Raw genomic sequence first — 19,818 nt, forward strand, 5'->3', positions numbered from 1 at the left:
TGCAGTCGCTTTCACTCCTATAGTGAACTGTACTAGGGTCCGTTTGGAGGCGAACTGCACCGCGGTCTGCTTGGAGGCGAACAGAGACCACTTCTCCGGCAGGGTCTCGGACCGGCAGGTTGATCCACTCCAGAGTTTGCTGGTTTGTATTCACACCGGCCCAAAAGGTGCGCGCCACAAATTTTTTTTGGTTTGGTCCGGACCAAACAGGGCAGGTGTGAATACGCCAAGGGCCTAGGTTTGGTCTCAACATTTCTAGGGACGATATAACAGCATAACCTGCATGTACACTTTTTGCTGGGGACGGGACATTAATATGACCAAACAGATTTTTGAACTGGGATCAGAGCCACATTTCTCACGAACAGTGTTGTTAATAACAGCGTTAGAATATAACGGCGTTACTAACGTTAGTAGTAGCGTTATTTTCTTCAGTAGTGAGTAATCTAATTAATTACTTTTCTCATCTTTGCAAAGCTGTTACCGTTACTGAGGCGGGAAAGGCGTACGTTACTATTTTGGTTGACTGACACGAGAAAAGTCTGAGAAAGACGGACTCACGGAGAAGAGAGAGCAGAGCAGGAGTTGGGAGGAGGCAAGGGAGGGTGACGCCGTTGCAAACGCGATGCTACTATGCTGGGTGGCTCCAATAATACCTGACTGTAGCCGATAGCCTACAAACTAAGCCCACATGATGCTTCTGTAGATATCACATATATACAGAACAAGATGCAAATGACAGACACGGCTGCATTAGCTACATGAATAATAAAGAACTAGATGTGTTAGTAAACAGCCGCCATCTTAAAGCAGTGGACTCCTCAGGAAGGCTTGTTGTAGAGAACCTTCCTAGCGACCCTAAGTAACTTTTTATCTAAAATGCTCCTAAATCGGCAAAATCTTGACTTAAATCTATCTTTAAATGACGGAATAGTTTTAAAACTTACACATGTCAAAAGTAGACAGAAGGGAACAAATTCAATAACGGGAGCAATTTTTACAACTTAAACGATTGATTCACAACATTAAATGACTTCCACACATAGCAAAGGTTACTATCCAGTTATCGCAATTTTCGCAATACCCCTTTGTCTAGTTAAACTTAGGGTAAAGAATTGGGCTAGGGCCAATTGTCCCAAAAAACCCTTTAAACTTCACATTGTGTGACCTGTTTTTTTTTTTTTTTTTTTTTTTTGAGAAAAAAAAACAAAAAAAACATGAAAATTATCACCAGTTACTTTGCCAAGTAACTAATTACTCTTACGTTGAGGTAACTGAGTTACTAACGCAATTACTTTTTGGGAGAAATAATTTGTAACTGTAATTAATTACTTTTTTAAAGTAAGATTAACAACACTGCTCACGATTATGAACCTAATTAATTGATAGACCTAATTAATTGATTGGCGAAATGATCAAAGCAAAATTATTCTTTATTGATTTATACTGTATGTGAATTGGTTCAAGTGATACAACATTCGATTCAAACTTTTGTTTTCAAAAACTACTAAACTACTAAATATCATGTTATTCATCTATAAGGCTTTACTGTGCAAACCTCCTAACTACCTCACATCTCTCCTGTCTTTCAAATCCAGTAACTACAAAACACGATCAACTAACTACTTTACCCTAAACATTCCACTCACACGCACTAATGTTGGCAGAACTGGCTTTAGCTATTATGCTCCACTTAAGTGGAACGAATTGCAATCTACTCTTAGACTACAGTCAATCATTCTTCTTGGTGATTTTAAATCTCTTTTGTCTGATGTTTTTAATGATCATTGTAACTGTTTCCGTTAGTGTATTTTGTGTTGTCGATATTTGTGAATGTTTCTTTGTGCTCAGGCCTCTCTTGTAAAAGAGATATTAATCTCAATGAGACTGCCTGATAAAATTAAGATTAAATAAATTAAAATAAAATAAATAAACGTTTTGAAGGAAAGTCCCTTTATTAAAAAAAAGGAGAGCTATCTAAGAATGAGTCCATTCTGGGTGACCTACTGTAGACTCAAACTAAAGTATTGGAATATAAAAGTGATTGGGGAAAAAAATCATGAAAACAATCTGAGGCATCCAAAGTACTCTCATGAAATTCTGATGTGTGATTTAATTTCACTTTTTTTTCATGTCAGTTCATGTTCATGTCTCTGTTCCTCTGAAGTGGACCCATTCTTGGGATTTGCACTGCGTTATATCACAGTAATGCAAATAATGCAAACAATGATCCAAATGAGGGTCGGCTAGCTTGCCTTTGTTGTTCCCTGTGGAGGCTGGCCTGACTGCAGTAGTTTTTCAGGTTATCAAGTTCACACAGATGAATGCTATGCTAACTGTGATGCAGGTCAGACTTTTAGTACCAAAATTAATGGCGTTTCCCTCACCTCCTTAACATTGACATCTTTTTACATTACTTCAAGTTGCTTGTGCTGGCTGAGAAAAAAAAAAGTTTAATATCCCTCCTCTTTGAAGGAGGTGGAGGAGGCTGCACATTGTATTTCTGTCGGTGAGGTTGTGTGAGTGTGCGTATGTCGGGGGGGGGTCAAGTCATCAGCCAATCAATCATGTGTTTGAGGAGAAAAATGGGCTGGTACATTCAGCAAGTGAAAAGGGATAAATGTAAGTCTATGTAACATAATGAAAAAAAATCACTTAATAATGGTACGGTCTAATCTATCCTTACAACATATGGGAAGACAATCAAAATTACCCATATAACTGAACCTATTTTATAATGCAAATAAGGTGGCTTAAAAGATGGTGGGGTCAATTTGAGCATCCTGAAAAGTTGCTAGTGTTATGTCCCTACTGTCCCTATGCAAACCTACGCCCTTGGAATACGCCCTTAATGAAATTGGTTGAGTTGAATTTCAAGGTCTGCCTCCTTTTTTTTTTTTTTTTTTTTTAAAGTGTGGTCACCTGTCAAACAGACAGCTGATATATGTCACGTCTCTGAAAATTGAAAAGTCAGAAAGTTTCGACAAATATGAATTAGAAAACGGCAATGAATTTTTTATCATAAAAAACAAAAAAACAAAAAAAACGTAATTTCCGGATTACAAGCCACTACTTTTTTCCCTCATTTTGAATCCTGCGGCGTATAAAATGATGCGGCCAATTTATCAATTTTTCTAACGACCGCCAGGAGCGCTCGAGCATAAAATGTAAGCGTAAGACACGTGGAATATATGCGTCGAGGAAGACGCTAGTTTGCACTCTTACCCTTATTTTAACTTTGTGCTTTGTGCAAGAATAAAAGTAGCAGACCCTCATCTTTGTGCATTAGTAAAATTAGCATACCCGCATCATGGAAAATGCTAGAAGAAATGGATATGACGTGCCGAGTTGAATTGAAGGCTTCGATGGCCAGCGGCGTCAGATCGTTTACAAAAGTGGCCGTATGCGAACAGCAACTTTTGCAAAAGTCTGACAGCGTGGAGCAGCGTGCAAAAAATCCACCATCACCAACACGTTTCGAAAAGCCAGTCTGCTGCGTGACGAAGAGGACGACACACGCTCAGGAGTGAGCTTGAGGAGTCAACTAAGTGCCGTGTTGCTGCCGCTGTTTGGAAAGAATAGTTAAGGTATTGTAATGATGACAAAGAGTAACCCGCTAAATTAGGTTATAATTCTTTATCTTGGAAACTCGAGGAACAACACACGACTACTGCCTCTAGGAGCCGACACACACACACAGGCACACCCGCAACAACAACAACAGCATGTCTCTTGCTCTTCCGCACCTCCCTTACCCCTGTAAGTCACGCGCTATATCATAACCCAATTCGTTAAAGTATGGTACTAAAACTTAGAAAACTGTGTATTTCTTTATAAATATTTCAGTTTACTATGTGGGCAAACGTGGCTTATAGGCAGGAGAGGCTTATGTATGTACAAAATGATTTTTCCTTTAAAAATGTACTGGGTGAGGCTTGTAACCAGGGGCGCTCAATAGTCCGGAAATTACGGTATATATATACTGCTCAAATATATGTATTGATGCTATATACATGAGCAGAAGTATTTGCACCCCTTGTGATTTTGCAAGTTCACCCGCTTAAAAAATAGTGGAGGTTTGAAATTTCAATCATAGATGCACTTCCACTCATAGAGACATAACCTAATAAAAATTCAGAAATCACATTGTACATATTTTTAATATTTGTTATTTACTGGGGTTCATAAGTATTTGTACCCCTGAGAATCGTCAATAATTATGACACTCAGAGTTGTCAGTCTACCTTAAAAAAAGTCCACCTTTACCCCATGAATAATTAACCACCACCCGTTTGAGGTCATTATGGTCACCTGTGCACCCCAAAGGCAGTCATAATCGAACTGCTACCATGGGCAAGACCAGAGAGCTTTTGAAAGACACCAAAGAAAAATATGTTGAGCTCCACAAAGCTGGAAAAGGCTATGGGGGAATTGGAAAGCAGCTTGGTGAGAATAAATCAACAGTTGCAGCAATTGTTAGAAAATGGAAAACGCTAAACATGACTAATAATCTGCCTCGGACTGGGGCTCCATGTAAAATCTCTCCTTGTGGGGCATCACTTATGATGAGAAAAGTGAGGGTTCAGCCTAGAACCACACGGCAGGAGCTGGTCAATGACCTGAAGAGAGTTGGACGCACAGTTTCAAAGGCTACTGTTAGTAGAACACTAGGGTGCAAAGGTTTAAAACAATGATTTGCTCAGAAGGTTCCCTTGTTGAAGCCAGGACATGTGAAGGCCCTTCCAAAGTTCGCCAAGGACCAACTGAATGATGCAGAGGAGTCAAGTAAGAAAGTTTTGTTGTCAGACAAGACCACATAAGAGAAAAAAAGAAGTGGAGAAAAAAGGAGGATGGGTACAATCCCAAGGACACCATCCCCACTGTGAAGTATGGGGTGGAAACCTCATGTATTGGGGCTGCTTTTCGGCAAAGGGGACAGGATGACTGTACTATATATAGCAGAGGATGAATGGTGATATGCTTCGTCAGATTTTGAGCCACAACCCCCTTCTCTCAGTCAGAGACTTGAAGATGAGTCGTGGCCATATCTTCCAACATCATTGAAGCACGGGGGGGCGTGGCTCAGTGATAGAGAAGTTGTCTCCCAACCCAGAGGTTGTGGGTTCGATTCTCCACCTTGATGAACTCGTCTAAGTATCATTTAGCCACGTTGCTCCTGGTGCTGCGTCAACAGTAGGTGGTTGGGATTGTGTGTAAAGAGCTTTGAGGACCTTGAATGTGCAAAATCGCTATACAAGTATAATTCCATTTACCACACAGCCAGTCTGACCTGACTGTGTAAAACGCATATGGCGGAAAACACTCTCGCGATGCAGAAATCGCAGACAACAAGGAGTGGTTGAGATTTTCTTTTTCATATAGTTACCTTTTTAAATGTTATTTTTCAATTTTTCTTTGTTTGGATCGATTATTTATCATCTAACATACCGGGGAACGTGCGACAGTAACAAAAAAAAAAAAAATACAATTAAGCGATAGTTATGAGGTAGATACAGTATCTGTGACTTTTTTACAGATGCCAAATTTTTCATTGTGACGTAATTTGTTTAAAAGTTTAAAATATGCAAGTGAATAATTTTTAAAGTCGTTTTTAATTTTTATTTTTTTTTAAACCAAATATTAGACATCAATTAATGATTCTAAGCTAAAAATGACAGACATTTTGAATAATAAATATAATTACTTACCTTCTTTTAATAGCTAGGTTGAAACAAAAGCGATTGCGTGACGTCTGTAAACGGGGGTTTTCAGGGTAAAACGGACAAATTAAAAATAGTTCGGAGGCTTAGTGCGCCATGAATCTGCTATGGCAGCATATAGACATTGTTCTATCAAACACGACAGTTGTTTTGGCTTGAAATACAGCAGTTTATTTAAAAGAGGGGTGTAAGAGCAGAAACTGCTATTTCAGTCTTGTCTGTGTTTTCCGCCATATCAAGGTCAGACTTCAATCCAGTAGAAAATCTCTGGATGGAGCTGAAACTTTCTCAACGGCAGCCCCGAAACCTGACAGAACTAGAGAAGATTTGTGTGGAGGAATGGGTCAAAATACCAGTTTCCATATGTGAAAACCTGGTGATGAACTACAGAAAGCATCTGACTTCTGGAATTACAAACAAAGGCTTATGCTCTAAATCAGGGTTCAATAAATCTGGACTTTCGTGCCACTTTTCCCGGCGTGTTTTCCACGTCTCTCTCCCCTAACACACCTAAATCAAATGATTATGTCATCAGCAACCTCGACACAAGCATGATAATGATCCTGATTATTTTGATTCAGGTGTGTTGGATTTCGTGAACCCTGCTCTAAAAAATAGCACAGATATTCTCAGGCGTACAAATACTTATGAACCCCAGTATATCACAAATAAATTAGTGAAAAATCATACAAAGTGAGTTCCGGATTTAAAAAAAAATTTTTTTTACATGATTTATAAGTGGAAATGCATCCAAATTGAAATTTCAGACCTCTACCTATTTTCTAAATAGGTGGACTGGCAAAATCACATGGGGTGCAAATACTTCTGCTTCTCACTGTATACATTATATATAGACAGTACTTCTATTTTTCCTCAAACCATAAAAAAACAAAACCAAAACTGAAATTGCTGTTGTTGTCAAAAATGTTTAACTCTTCATAGATATATGTACAACACTCTGTAAACGATTCTTACTCATTGCATTTTACCTTCATGTTTATCTTCCACTTGAAAATTGTGCTGATCTCAAATCCGAAGTGATGCAAGGCTACCATTTAAAAAGATCAGCTAGTTAAATTTAGTCTTAAATTAGTCTTAAATTTCACAGACAAGCTGAGTGAGATCCAAAACAAACTTGACTAATGTGTATGGCTGTAAAGAGTTGACAAATAGCATGAGTGAATGAGTTAAGCAGCAACAATCACGTTTGGTGAGAGGTTTAGTTCAGAATGAGCATCTGGGCGTGAGTTCATCCCGTCATCAAATAGCAATATGCTTATAAACAGAGATCTTTAATGTTTCTACAACATTGACAGCAAAGACTATGTGTAAATCTTGCATGTAAACAGACCATACCTGGCATGTGCACCATCCGGCAGTTGCAAACCCGCACGACCTCATTGGTCTCGCAGAGCAAGCGACAGGCGCTGATGCTGTACGTGTCGTATCCGGGGAACTTCTCCTTGCTGCTGGAGCGGCAGTTCCCCCAGGGCTGGGGCAGGTAGGTCAGCTAAACACAAAGATTTATTAGCAAAGCAGTCAGCAGAGGTGAACCAATGAGGACTGAACTGGCAAGGTAGTCACGGTGCTTGCGTTTGGGCTCGGGAAAGATATGACGTGATGATGAAGATAAAGACGTACCCTTTGCTCCTGACATGAAACAAAGGTCTGGAAGCCCGGAGAGACACCGAAGCCCAGCTGGTGGATGTAGGGAGGCTCATCCTGACTGTGGATTTGAACTCGGATTCCGGCCTCCAGAGACGTCTCATCTTCAAAACGGAGCATAGTCACAGCATGGAAACTCAGATGACAAAAGATGTGACGACATTACACAAAATATTCATTGCTGATGATGAAATGCATTTTCGCGTTTTTAAAAAGCACACATATGGAAATGATTATTCTCATGATAGCAACGGTAGTAGATTTTACCAAATCAAAATGCACAGCGAGATAATGAACACATCTATTGAAATGGCGCATTGTTTCATGTCATATTTGTTCTTTGGCCGCTCAAGTAGCTTAAAGTGCCTATGACAGCAAAAAGCATTTTTATTTCATATTTCACGCGGTATTTTATGCTGCTGAATGAAATGGACAGCTTGAATGTGTGTGAAAGCGATCGATATATCTAATTTTTTAATCCCGCGCCATGAAAATGAGTGACTTCAGGCCCAAGTCTGGATTGAGGAAGAAGGCGAATGTGACGTCAGAAGACTACTCTTCTTCACAATACAGCAATTACTATAGTATGCAGAAGGACTGCAGATTTACCATTTATGTTGCGGATTTATTTGTTTATTTTTCGCATCATGCCAGCCCCATGTGCTGCAGGCTTTTGTTGCTGCACCAGGGAGAAGCGTGTAAGCCTTTTTGGGTTTCAAAAAGATCCTGTTCACCGCGAAGAATGTGCAAAAAAAGTCAAGACAAGACAACTGTGGGACCATTGGACGGACGAGGAAGTGAGAAAGCTACGTGTTCTATATTATGTCAAATATTGGGATCATGGCACACGTTTTAATTGGGGAGGTGGCTTGCATTTTGTGGGTGACAATGCTCCCAGGAAAGGCGGGAATTGCTGCCTCCCTCAGCCGACAACCGGCGGCTTGTCGCACACCATGGTCGCCGGCCGATGAGTGCCCATGCTTGGGCAGCCACGCACTCTCGTCTGCGTTTCTTAGTTGTGTAGAGACTTTGACCCTTCTCAGCCCTCTTCGTATACCGGCCAAAAGAGTAATCACCTCAGCTTGGGCTCGGGTAGCCACGCGCTCTGACGTCGGCCAGTTTGTCCACCGAGAATGCGCCATTTTCGGCGTTCATTCCCGGCTGCATCCCTAGCGACAAGCACTCCTGCCGGGGCCGCAGCAGGGGAACGACGAGCTGAAACTTGCCCAGGGGATGGCCGATCGCCGAAATCCATCACCCCCGCCGCCGCGTGTGACATGATTCGGGGTAGTTTTGTGCTATTTTTTGTTTTCGAGTGGCAAGGAAGAGACTTGGAAGAGCCGCTTGGTTCAGGTTAGCATGTAGCCTAACTCTCACGCCTCCTGTTTTGTTTTATGCTCTTTTCTCCGTCCCCGAAGCCGTGGCAGGGAAAAAAAAACAAACAAACAAAAAACGACTGACTTAGGTGGCATAAAATACCATTCGGGAGGTTAAAGAAGTCGTCAGTTTTGCCCATATGCAGTAATTTAGCCCTGTTGTACTGAATGAATGCATTTTTAGTATTCATATTCCATTTAGCACAAGACTGTTATTTGTCATGACCATACAATTTATTTAGCATTTGGGGAAAAATACTTGGATAAAAAGATTATCCTGTAAAATATTGGAGTAGACAGATAAAAACAATTACATTTGTTGCATTTTCCTCGTTCTGAATGTTCCTCCTCTATTGGGCTGAATTCTAAATCAGCTGAAATAGTTACTCTGCCGATGGCATCATCTACAGTAGCGCAAATAAGTATTTAGTCAACTGCCAATTGTGCAAGTTCTCCAACTTGAAAAGATTAGAGAGGCCTGTAATTGTCAGCATGGGTAAACCTCAACCATGAGAGAGAGAATGTGGAAAAAACAACAGAAAATCACATTGTTTGATTTTTAAATAATTTATTTCCAAATTAGAGTGGAAAATAAGTATTTGGTCACCTACAAACAAGCAAGATTTCTGGCTGTCAAAGAGGTCTAACTTCTTCTAACGAAGTCTAACGAGGCTCCACTCGTTACCTGTATTAATGACACCTGTTTTAACTAGGGCTGTCAAACGATTAAAGTTTTTAATTGAGTTAATCACAGCTTAAAAATTAATCGTAATTAATCGCAATTCAAACCATCTATAAAATATGCCATATTTTTCTGTAAATTATTGTTGGAATGGAAAGATAAGACAAAAGATGGATATATACATTCAACATACTGTACATAAGTACTGTATTTGTTTGTTATAACAATAAATCAACAAGATGGCATTAACATTAACATTCTGTTAAAGCGATCCATGGATAGAAAGACTTGTAGTTCTTAAAGGATAAATGTTAGAACAAGTTATAGAAATTTTATATTAAAACCCCTCTTAATGCTTTCATTTTATTCAAATTTGTAAAATTTTCAATCAAAAAATAAACTAGTAGCTCGCCATTGTTGATGTCAATAATTACACAATGCTCCATGTGCTTAAACCCATAAATTCAGTCGCACCAAAGCGCCATCAGAGGGAGACAAAAAAACACAAGTAACAAATGGACATGTCACTGTGCTGTCATTTTAATCAGTTTGAGCGGGGCATATGCATTAATTTTCGTCAAATATTTTAACGTGATTAATTTTAAAAAATTAATTACCGCCTGTTAACGCGATAATTTTGACAGCCCTAGTTTTAACTCATTATCGGTATAAAAGACACCTGTCCAAAACCTTAGTCATTCACACTCCAAACTCCACTATGACCAAGACCAAAGAGCTGTCGAAAGACACCAGAGACAAAATTGTAGACCTGCACCAGGATGGGAAGACTGAATCTGCAATAGGTAAAACGCTTGGTGTCAATAAATCAACTGTGGGAGCAATTATTAGAAAATGGAAGACATACAAGACCACTGATAATCTCCCTCGATCTGGGGCTCCATGCAAGATCTCACCCCGTGGCATCAAAATAACAAGAATGGTGAACAAAAATCCCAAAACCACACGGGGGGACCTAGTGAATGACCTACAGAGAACCGGGACCACAGTAACAAAGGCTACTATCAGTAACACAATGCGCCGCCAGGGATTCAAATCCTGCACTGCCAGACGTGTCCCACTGCTGAAGAAAGTACACGTCCAGGCCCGTCTGCGGTTCGCTAGAGAGCATTTGGATGACGAGTGGCTTCGTAAGAAGCATTTCAAGGTCCTGGAGTGGCCTAGCCAGTCTCCAGATCTCAACCCCATAGAAAATCTGTGGAGGGAGTTGAAAGTCCGTGTTGCCCAACGACAGCCCCAAAATATCACTGCACTAGAGGAGATCTGCATGGAGGAATGGGCCAAAATACCAGCAACAGTGTGTGAAAAGCTTGTGAAGAGTTGCAGAAAACGTTTGGCCTCCGTTATTGCCAACAAAGGGTGCATAACAAAGTATTGACATGAATTTTTGGTATCAACCAAATACTTATTTTCCACCGTGATTTGCAAATAAATTCTTTAAAAATCAAACAATGTGATTTTTTTTTTTTCCACATTCTGTCTCTCATGGTTGAGGTTTACCCATGTTGACAATTACAGGCCTCTCTAATATTTTCAAGTGGGAGAACTTGCATAATTAGTGGTTGACTAAATACTTATTTGCCCCACTGTACATTCATTAATGCCCATAATAGTGTCATGTCATAATTATGACGGTCTTATGGCAGTCTTATGACACTAGTGTCAAATAATGTGTTACCAATTAAATCAATAAATCAACAAATAAGCTGCACTGGACTCTAAGCCGCAGGATTCAAAACAAGGGAAAAAAGTAGTGGCTTATAGTCCAAAAATGACCATAAGTATAAAAGGTCGTGAAAATTACAGTGATACCTCGACATACGATCGTGTCGACATACAACGTAAAATTTGACTTTGACGAGTGGCTTCGTAAGAAGCATTTCAAGGTCCTGGAGTGGCCTAGCCAGTCTCCAGATCTCAACCCCATAGAAAATCTGTGGAGGGAGTTGAAAGTCCGTGTTGCCTAACGACAGCCCCAAAACATCACTGCTCTAGAGATCTGCAAGGAGGAATGGGCCAAAATACCAGCAACAGTGTGGGAAAAGCTTGTGAAGAGTTATAGAAAACGTTTGGTCTCCGTTATTGCCAACAAAGGGTACATAACAAAGTACTGAGATGACCTTATGGTATTGACCAAATACTTATTTCCGCCATGATTTGCAAATAAATTCTTTAAAAATCAAACAATGTGATTTTTTTCCCCCACATTCTGTCTCTCATGGTTGAGGTTTACCCATGTTGACAATTACAGGCCTCTCTAATATTTTCAAGTAGGAGAACTTGCACAATTAGTGAATGACTAAATACTTATTTGCCCTACTGTAGATGGCGGCGTCAAAGTGCTATAATGACAGGAGTAGCTAAACGGCAGATTGAAAGATTCATTTCTTGTTATCTGTGCTTTGCAAAATTGTTGTATGTGGTCGAATTGTCTCAAAATAAGATCTTAATGAACATAACAATGCTATTTTAGATTTTTTTTTTTTCTTGTCACAGGCACTTTAAAACTCTTGTATCTTGGCCACTGGATGAAAGTATGATACAGATATGCAAAGAAAGAAGATGGCGTTCTTTTCATTTGGGTGTTTGCATTAAGATAGGTATGGCATAGCGTGCAGTTTGAACTACACAACATGAGGAGTAATTATCTTTATGTTTAGTTTGACAGTAAACTTCAACTGGGGAATACTATGAACATCCTGGAGCCTTAATTTAGAATAATTATCCTCTGAGAAACCGTTCCTTGTCAGGCAAGTTCAGTTCCCAGCTACCATCTATTCTAATTTCTCTTTTGTCAAAATAGCTCCAAATGTACAAAAGCTAAGTGCGATGAATTGTGAATGGCATACAGTAAATAAAACCATTATGTCTTGTACTCCATGGTTTGACATTTAGTTTGGCGTAGTTTGCTCATGAGATCACAAATTCCGGCTTCAAGGGATTCAGTACACGCCGCCAAAAATGATGCACATGATTATTTTATGTAAATTCAACATCATGCAGTAGCTGAGAAGCATACGGGATTACACTGGACTCAAAATGTTTGCCGGCTTACTTGTTTCCCTCCATATTGGCAGATATTCGTCCTGCTGGATATCCAGCATGATCTCCAGCCCATTTCCCATTCCACCTTGCTTGGTTTTCCTGGATGTGGTCTTGTTTCCATTAAAGGTGTAACATTTCCCATATCTGGTGTAAACCTGGAGGAAAACACAATCTATCATGAGTTTGACAATTTCAAGGCACTTCCTGTGTCAAACTGGGATTTGAATGAGATTGAAATGAGTGTAGAACAACAGTAAATTTAGCTTTTAAGCGACTAAATCCTTAAACATTTGAACACAATAACTCAGGTAAATTTAATTATGTTTTAATAGGACTAGCAGCTGTTATTGTCCAATATGTCCTTTAATTTCAGAAAACTGCTACATTAGATTATGATCGGGAACAAGCAGGACTTTAGGTTCTAGGGAGAGATGAGAAAAACATGGCAGTAAATTGCAGCAAAAGCAATCGGGTAAACTCATGTCCCCTCAAACTTTAATGTCAGCAAATAACAATAAAATAAAACCGATGTTGCCGTGCTTGCTTGCAGTGCATTTCTAACTCCGTCTGTGTTTGCTGGCTTGCCAGCACCTTGTAGTTGTATTCCTGACAGAGATGAGGGTGCAACTGTAGATAATCAAAGGCCAAGGTGTCACTTCTCATAGGTACACATCATTTTAAAATGAGGGAATCATTATCCACTTCCAGAACTTATTTCTGTCCAATCGCAATGCTTGCAAGATGAAATATGGAACGGGAGGACTGATTGAACTTCAAAACTTGCTCAAATTCATCGGGTATAAAACTAAATTTACATGTACAATAAAACCTTGAAAGTAACCAAGTACGGCTGGACTGCCTAACAACTAAGTATCAATGTCAATTTACAAGTTTTCCCCTAAACCATGATTTAACAATCAAATCAAACTCAAATATCAAATTTATTTCTATAGCCCTTCACAAAAACCCGAAAGGTCCTCAAAGTACTTTACAACAGTGATATAGTTCATGATAAATTAAAGGAAAGTACTATACAATGACATTAAGGAAAAAAAAAACCACAACAACAACTCATGGCAATAAAAGTTTAAACAGCAAATAAAACAATTAAAACAGATAAAATCCGAAAACGTTAAAACCCTTAAGAAATAAAACCAGGCGACACTAGTCTGGAAGAAAAGTGAGTGTAATTGACATGTTTCCAAGGTACTTCCGCTTTACTTCCACATGTCTGCTCGCAACCTCTGTTTTAGAATTTCTCCATCCAAAACAAGAGTGGAGCTGGGGTAAAATTACTCATCAAAATCCCTCTAAAATAGACAATTTCAGAAATACTGTATCCATCTGCACACAGGGGAGGACAACATGTTCATGAAGGCAGATGTGGAACCAAGCTCATGCCACTACAAAGACCGGGTGTTTTTGTAGCCATGTTGCTGCTGTGTTATGGAAGGTATGTTAACATCCTTAACTACTTGTCTGCAGCTGGTTTTGATTTAAGGCGTATGGTGAGGTAGATCCACACCGGAGCTTTGAAGCTGGTTGCTGATCAAAACATTCCACTTATAAATGGCGCTTTCAGGAGTGGACGCACGGCACAGAAAGTCTCGGAATGTCATTTACGTCGTGCTGAATCCATTTTTGGAGATTCCGTGGGTTTCTCTGGTTTGATTTTGCAGTTTTAACTTTGACAACACACTACTTCAACCGCAATTCATGTTGTTCTTTCTAAACCGAAAGTTCGGAGCAGACATTTGCCAAGATGGCGCTGCCCATGTTTCGCTCAGGAAACTTGTCTATAAAGTGGGTCTTTAACCGTGATTTAAAATGGCCTAGATTCATAATGGTGCGGATTTCAGGGGCAGGCTATTCCACAACATGGGGGCAGCAACTGCAAAAGATTGGTTACCCCACTGTTTAAGTCTAGACTTTGAACTTTCAGAACAAGCTGGTCGGTAGAAGGAAGAGCCCTGCCAGAGTTGTGGAAGGTTAAAATCACCGACAAATAAGAAGGAGACAGGCCATTAATAGAATTGTAAACAAACAGTAAAAGTTTAAAATCAATTCGAAAAATTAACAGGAAGCCAGTGGAGCGATGATAGCACGGGGGTTATATGTTCACATCTGGGTGCACCGGTTAAAAATCGAGCAGCAGTATTTTGAACAAGTTGCAGACGATAAATTGAGAACTTTGGAAGACCAACATAAAGTTAATTGCAGTAGTCCACTGTTGAGCTGATAAAGGCATGAATTGCTTTTTCAAGGTCGTGGCGACTAAGAAAAGGCCTCACTTTGGCCTAAAGACATAGCTGGACACAACTTGCTCTTACAACAGAACTAATCTGCTTTTCAAAGCTGAGGTTGCTATTGAATATCACTCTGACATTTTTAATGTGTGTCTTAAAAAAGGGAGCCAAAGCGCCAGAGTTGGGCTCAAAGGAATTCATCATGGAAGATGTGTCAAATGTAATAAATTCAGTTTTGCTCTCATTAAGATGTAAAAAGTTTTGTGCAAGCCACTGTTTCACAATGGAAATGCACTCCATCAATTTAGTGGGAGCAGTTTGTTTGTTGGGTCTTAGGGGCAAATACAGTGGTATGAAAAAGTATCTAAACCTTTTGGAATTTTTTAAATTTCTGCATAAAATCACCATCAAATGTGATCTGATCTTTGTCAAAATCACAAAGATGTCAAAACTGTGCCTGCTTTAAGTAAAACCACCCAAACATTTATAGGTTTTCATATTTTAATGAGGATAGCATGCAAACAATGACAGAAGGGGGAAAAATAAGTAAGTGAACTCTCTACCTAAGGAGACTTTGCTTAAAGAGCAAATGAAACCAATTTTTACCAAACAATTTAAGTCAGGTGTGTGCCCAATCACTGATGAGTGGTTTAAAGCTGCCCTGCCCACTATAAAACACACACCTTGTGAGAATTGTCTTGATGAGAAGCATTGTTTGATGTGCATCATGGCTCGGTAAAAAAGCTTTCTGAATACCTGCGATCAAGGATTGTTGATTTGTATAAAGCTGGGAAAGGATTCAAAACCATCTTTAAAAGTCTGGATGTTCATCAATCGACAATCAAAGACGTTGTCTACAAATGGAAAGAATTTGGCACTGTCGCTTCTCTCCCAAGGAATGGCCGTCCATCAAAGATGATGCCAAGAGTTCAGCGCAGAATACTCAGACAGGTAAAAAAGAACCCTAGGGTGTCTGCTAAAGACTTACAGAAATCACTGGCACAGTCCAATGTAAACACATCAACTACGGTATATGTAAAACTATGGCCAAGAATGGTGTTCATGGGAGGACTCCACGGAAGAAGCCACTGCTGTCTTAAAAACCCTATTGTTGCTCGTTTAATGTTCGCGAAAAGTCACTTGGACACTCCACAGAAGTTTTGGCAAAATATTTTGTGGACTGATGAAACCAAAGTTACATTTTTCGGGAGTAACACACAACGTCATGTGTGGAGGAAAAATGGAAAAGCTCACCAACATCAATACCTCACCCCCTCCGTGAAGCATGGTGGAGGAAGCATCATGATTTGGGGCTGTTTTGCTACCTGAGACCGTGGACAACTTGCAATCATTAATGGAAGAATGAATTCAAAAGTTTATTCGGATGTTTAGCAGGAAAACCTGAGGCCGTCTGTCATAGAGTTGAAGCTAAAAAGAGGATGGATGCTGCAACAAGACAACGATCCAAAACACAGAAATAAATCAACTTCAGAATGGATTCAGAAGAACAAAATACACGTTATGGAGTGGCCAAGTCAAAGTCCAGACGTGAACCCCATTGAAATGCTGTGGCATGACCTAAAGACAGCGATTTATGCCAGACATCCAAGACCTACAGACTGATCTGCAGCTACAGGAAGCGTCTGGTTGAAGTTATTGCTGCCAAAGGGGGGCACAAATATTAAATGTGATTATTCACTTATTTTCCCCCTTCTGTCATTGTTTGCATACTATCCTCATTAAAATATGAAAACCTATAAATGTTTGGGCGGTTTTAGTTAAAGCGGACACTTTTTTCATCTGTGTGATTTTGACAAATATCCGATCACATTTAATGGTGATTTTATGCAGAAATGTGAGAAATTCCAAAAGGTTCAGATCCTTTTTCATACCACTGTACAGCCAGTACAGGTAGGTCATCGGCATAAAAACAAAAATAAATATTATGGTTTTTCTTTTTTTTTTTAATAATTGATCCTAAAAGTAGAAGATAAAGCGCAAACAGAACAGGCCCTAAAATACAGCCTTGTGGCACCCCACAAGACAGAGAGATTTTTGAGGGGGAAAATTCCCAAGTCATTGCAGTGAAGGTCCTATAAATCCAAACTAATTCTGAAAATATTTTAAAGACATTAAATCAGTGTATCCCCTTGCAAATTGATTTAGTAATGTGCAATAATAGTCACCTATTGACAAAAATATTAAGCAAAACAATTTTTATCATTTTGCATTGGTGCCAACTGCATTATACTGACAACACATTTTTTTTTTAGGTCACAGAGCCATTGAAAATATGGCTGTATTGTTCTAGTTGAACCTGAATTTCAATTACCTCACTAAAGCATTCTTAATCAACACTTCATTGCAATTTCCAGGGGTAGTTAAAAAAGGAAGTCTATATACATACCCCTCCCTTCCCTACTTACCATATTGAACTAAATCCATTGGATTCATTTAGTGAGGGAAACGTTGGTTGGCCACTAATGAAAATGTTCGAGTAGAGGAAATGTCTTGGCAGTGGAAGTCAACAAACAAGGCCCCAGAGACACAAATAAAGATTCAGACTAACATACTAAAGAGGCAAGCTGATGATTCGTGAACATGGACGTCTACTTTCTGACTTTAAGATCAAACAGTCACACCAAATGAATACGCAGAGTATAAATAATGGCTTTTTGCAAACCATCAAAAACTCATTTGTACAATATACACCCGTGTATTTACTTTTAACAACAAATCTGGCAGGGTTGCAGGGTTCACTCCTTGCCTGGGCATATTCACAACTGATTAGACAAGAAAATATGAGGCATATAACAGGGCTTTAGAGGGAAGAAATGTATTTCATGCAGTAATTACTTTGTGCAGACTGTGCACAGTTTGAAGAAAGGAAGAGAGCAAATGTTTGCCTTCTTAGGAAACGAATCCTTAGAATGCGACTCAAACGGTTCGGCACATTAATAGACTATAGATAAAGTTGCTCAGGTAGTTTTAATACAACTAGAATTGCTAGTGCCTGCAACTTTCTTCGGTATGCACCAATTGCTAGACCAAAGGCACCTCAAGTTCTTAGTTGTGGCAATTACAACATCATGAGAATTGCTGTGTCGGTAATCAGTCAGTAGCGGCTCTAGGATGAATGGCTAGATGGCAATTGTGCAAAAGAGTGAGAATGTAGCTTACATTTGGCAAGAAAAACTCAACACATAACAAAATGAAGTGAAATTACAAATATTTAATATTTCACTAAGACACACACTCCATTTTATCTTTGTTCCTGAAAATTGCTAGTTTAATGTTAATACAGATTGTAAAACGCAATTGGCAGGCTAACCAAAACTGCCAGTAAAGTTATTAAGATATTAAAGTTAGGAATCTCATTTGCTGCATAAAAATAAATAACGTGTAAAGGTAAGGTGAGTTCTTATTTCTAACAATTACAACATCATGAGGATTGCAGTGTCGGCAATCAGTCAGTAACAGCTTTACCATTAATGACCAGCTAGCAGTCACTCAAAAAGAGAAGAAATGTTGCTTACTTTAGACAAGAAAATAGAACATGACAAAAAGTGAATTTACAAGTATTTAATATTTAAACAAGACAAATACTTTTTGTTATCATTGTTCCTGAAAAAGACTTGCATAATACTAATACCCAATGTTAGGGTGACCAAACATCCTCTTTTGCCCGGACATGTTCACTTTTTACATCCTTTTGGGCGTCTGGTGGGGTTTTCTAAGTTCATGAAAATGGCCAGTTTTCGCTCTTTTTCACGGGACTAATTAGCGTGTGTTGAAATTAAATGACGCTTTGCACAGAATACTACGGTACTGTGCTGACTGTGACGTGTTCCCAGAGAGCCTGCCGAGTGGTTGCTTCTGCTAAGCTCAGTCAGTAACAGAGAAAACAGATGTTGGAGCAATGTTACATCGTCCCCCAAAGTGGAAAACAAAACGAACTAAAGACTGAAGTGTCGATTTTTTGTGTTGAATTAGTATTGTTTTGATTTACATTATTGGACTGTAAAGAGAAAAGAGCTTTTTGTTAAAGTTGGATTTTATACAGAAAAGGTATTATTTAGAAAATTATTTCAGACTATTTATTTATACAAGAAGGATTGAAAAGACAGCTATTATTCTGTTCAAGAATGATTCGCTAATACAGATGATTTAACAAAAAAAAAAAAAAAATTTAATCATTACTTAATTCCATTTTTTTGACGTTATTATCGTTATATTATTTTAGGAATAGTAAAGCCTGTTGAATAACCTCTGAGAATTACAATTTGTGTCTTTGTTTATATACAGTAGCTATTATTTTGCTAAAAAACTGAATTTTCTATCCAGACGGAGGAGGCACACTTTATGTATATTTAGTGATAAGGCATCTTTGAGTAATTATCGGACTATAAGGAGCACCTGACTATAATCCGCATCCACCAAATTTGACACAAAAGCAACATTTGTTCATAGATAAGCCGCACTGGACGATAAGCCGCAGCTGTCCTCACTGTATTATGGGATATTTCCTCCAAATGATATTAACCGGTAACAATTTATTTGACAGTGGCGTCATAACACTGTCATAAGACCTTCATAATTACAGTGCCTTGCAAAAGTATTCGGCCCCCTTGAATCTTGCAACCTTTCGCCACATTTCAGGCTTCAAACATAAAGATATGAAATTTAATTTTTTTGTCAAGAATCAACAACAATTGGGACACAATCGTGAAGTGGAACAACATTTATTGGATAATTCAAACTTTTTTAACAAATAAAAAACTGAAAAGTGGGGCGTGCAATATTATTCGGCCCCTTTACTTTCAGTGCAGCAAACTCACTCCAGAAGTTCAGTGAGGATCTCTGAATGATCCAATGTTGTCCTAAATGACCGATGATGATAAATAGAATCCACCTGTGTGTAATCAAGTCTCCGTATAAATGCACCTGCTCTGTGATAGTCTCAGGGTTCTGTTTAAAGTGCAGAGAGCATTATGAAAACCAAGGAACACACCAGGCAGGTCCGAGATACTGTTGTGGAGAAGTTTAAAGCCGGATTTGGATACAAA

The 19,818-nt window shown here is 39.0% G+C and overlaps 1 protein-coding gene across 2 annotated transcripts in view; it reads right to left on the reverse strand.

Moving 5' to 3' along the window:
* Positions 1–19,818, reverse strand: part of asic4a (acid-sensing (proton-gated) ion channel family member 4a) — a 252,729-nt gene that overhangs the window by 39,191 nt on the left and 193,720 nt on the right. For both annotated transcript variants that reach the window (XM_057853387.1, XM_057853384.1), the window contains exons 2-4: positions 12,517–12,661; positions 7,362–7,489; positions 7,077–7,230 (exon numbers count right to left, since the gene is read on the reverse strand). In XM_057853387.1, the coding sequence (XP_057709370.1) occupies positions 7,077–7,230; positions 7,362–7,489; positions 12,517–12,661 (427 nt within the window). The remainder of the gene's footprint in view (positions 1–7,076; positions 7,231–7,361; positions 7,490–12,516; positions 12,662–19,818) is intronic.

The sequence above is a fragment of the Corythoichthys intestinalis genome, chromosome 12, assembly GCF_030265065.1.
Source record: "Corythoichthys intestinalis isolate RoL2023-P3 chromosome 12, ASM3026506v1, whole genome shotgun sequence".
Taxonomy (NCBI): domain Eukaryota; kingdom Metazoa; phylum Chordata; class Actinopteri; order Syngnathiformes; family Syngnathidae; genus Corythoichthys; species Corythoichthys intestinalis.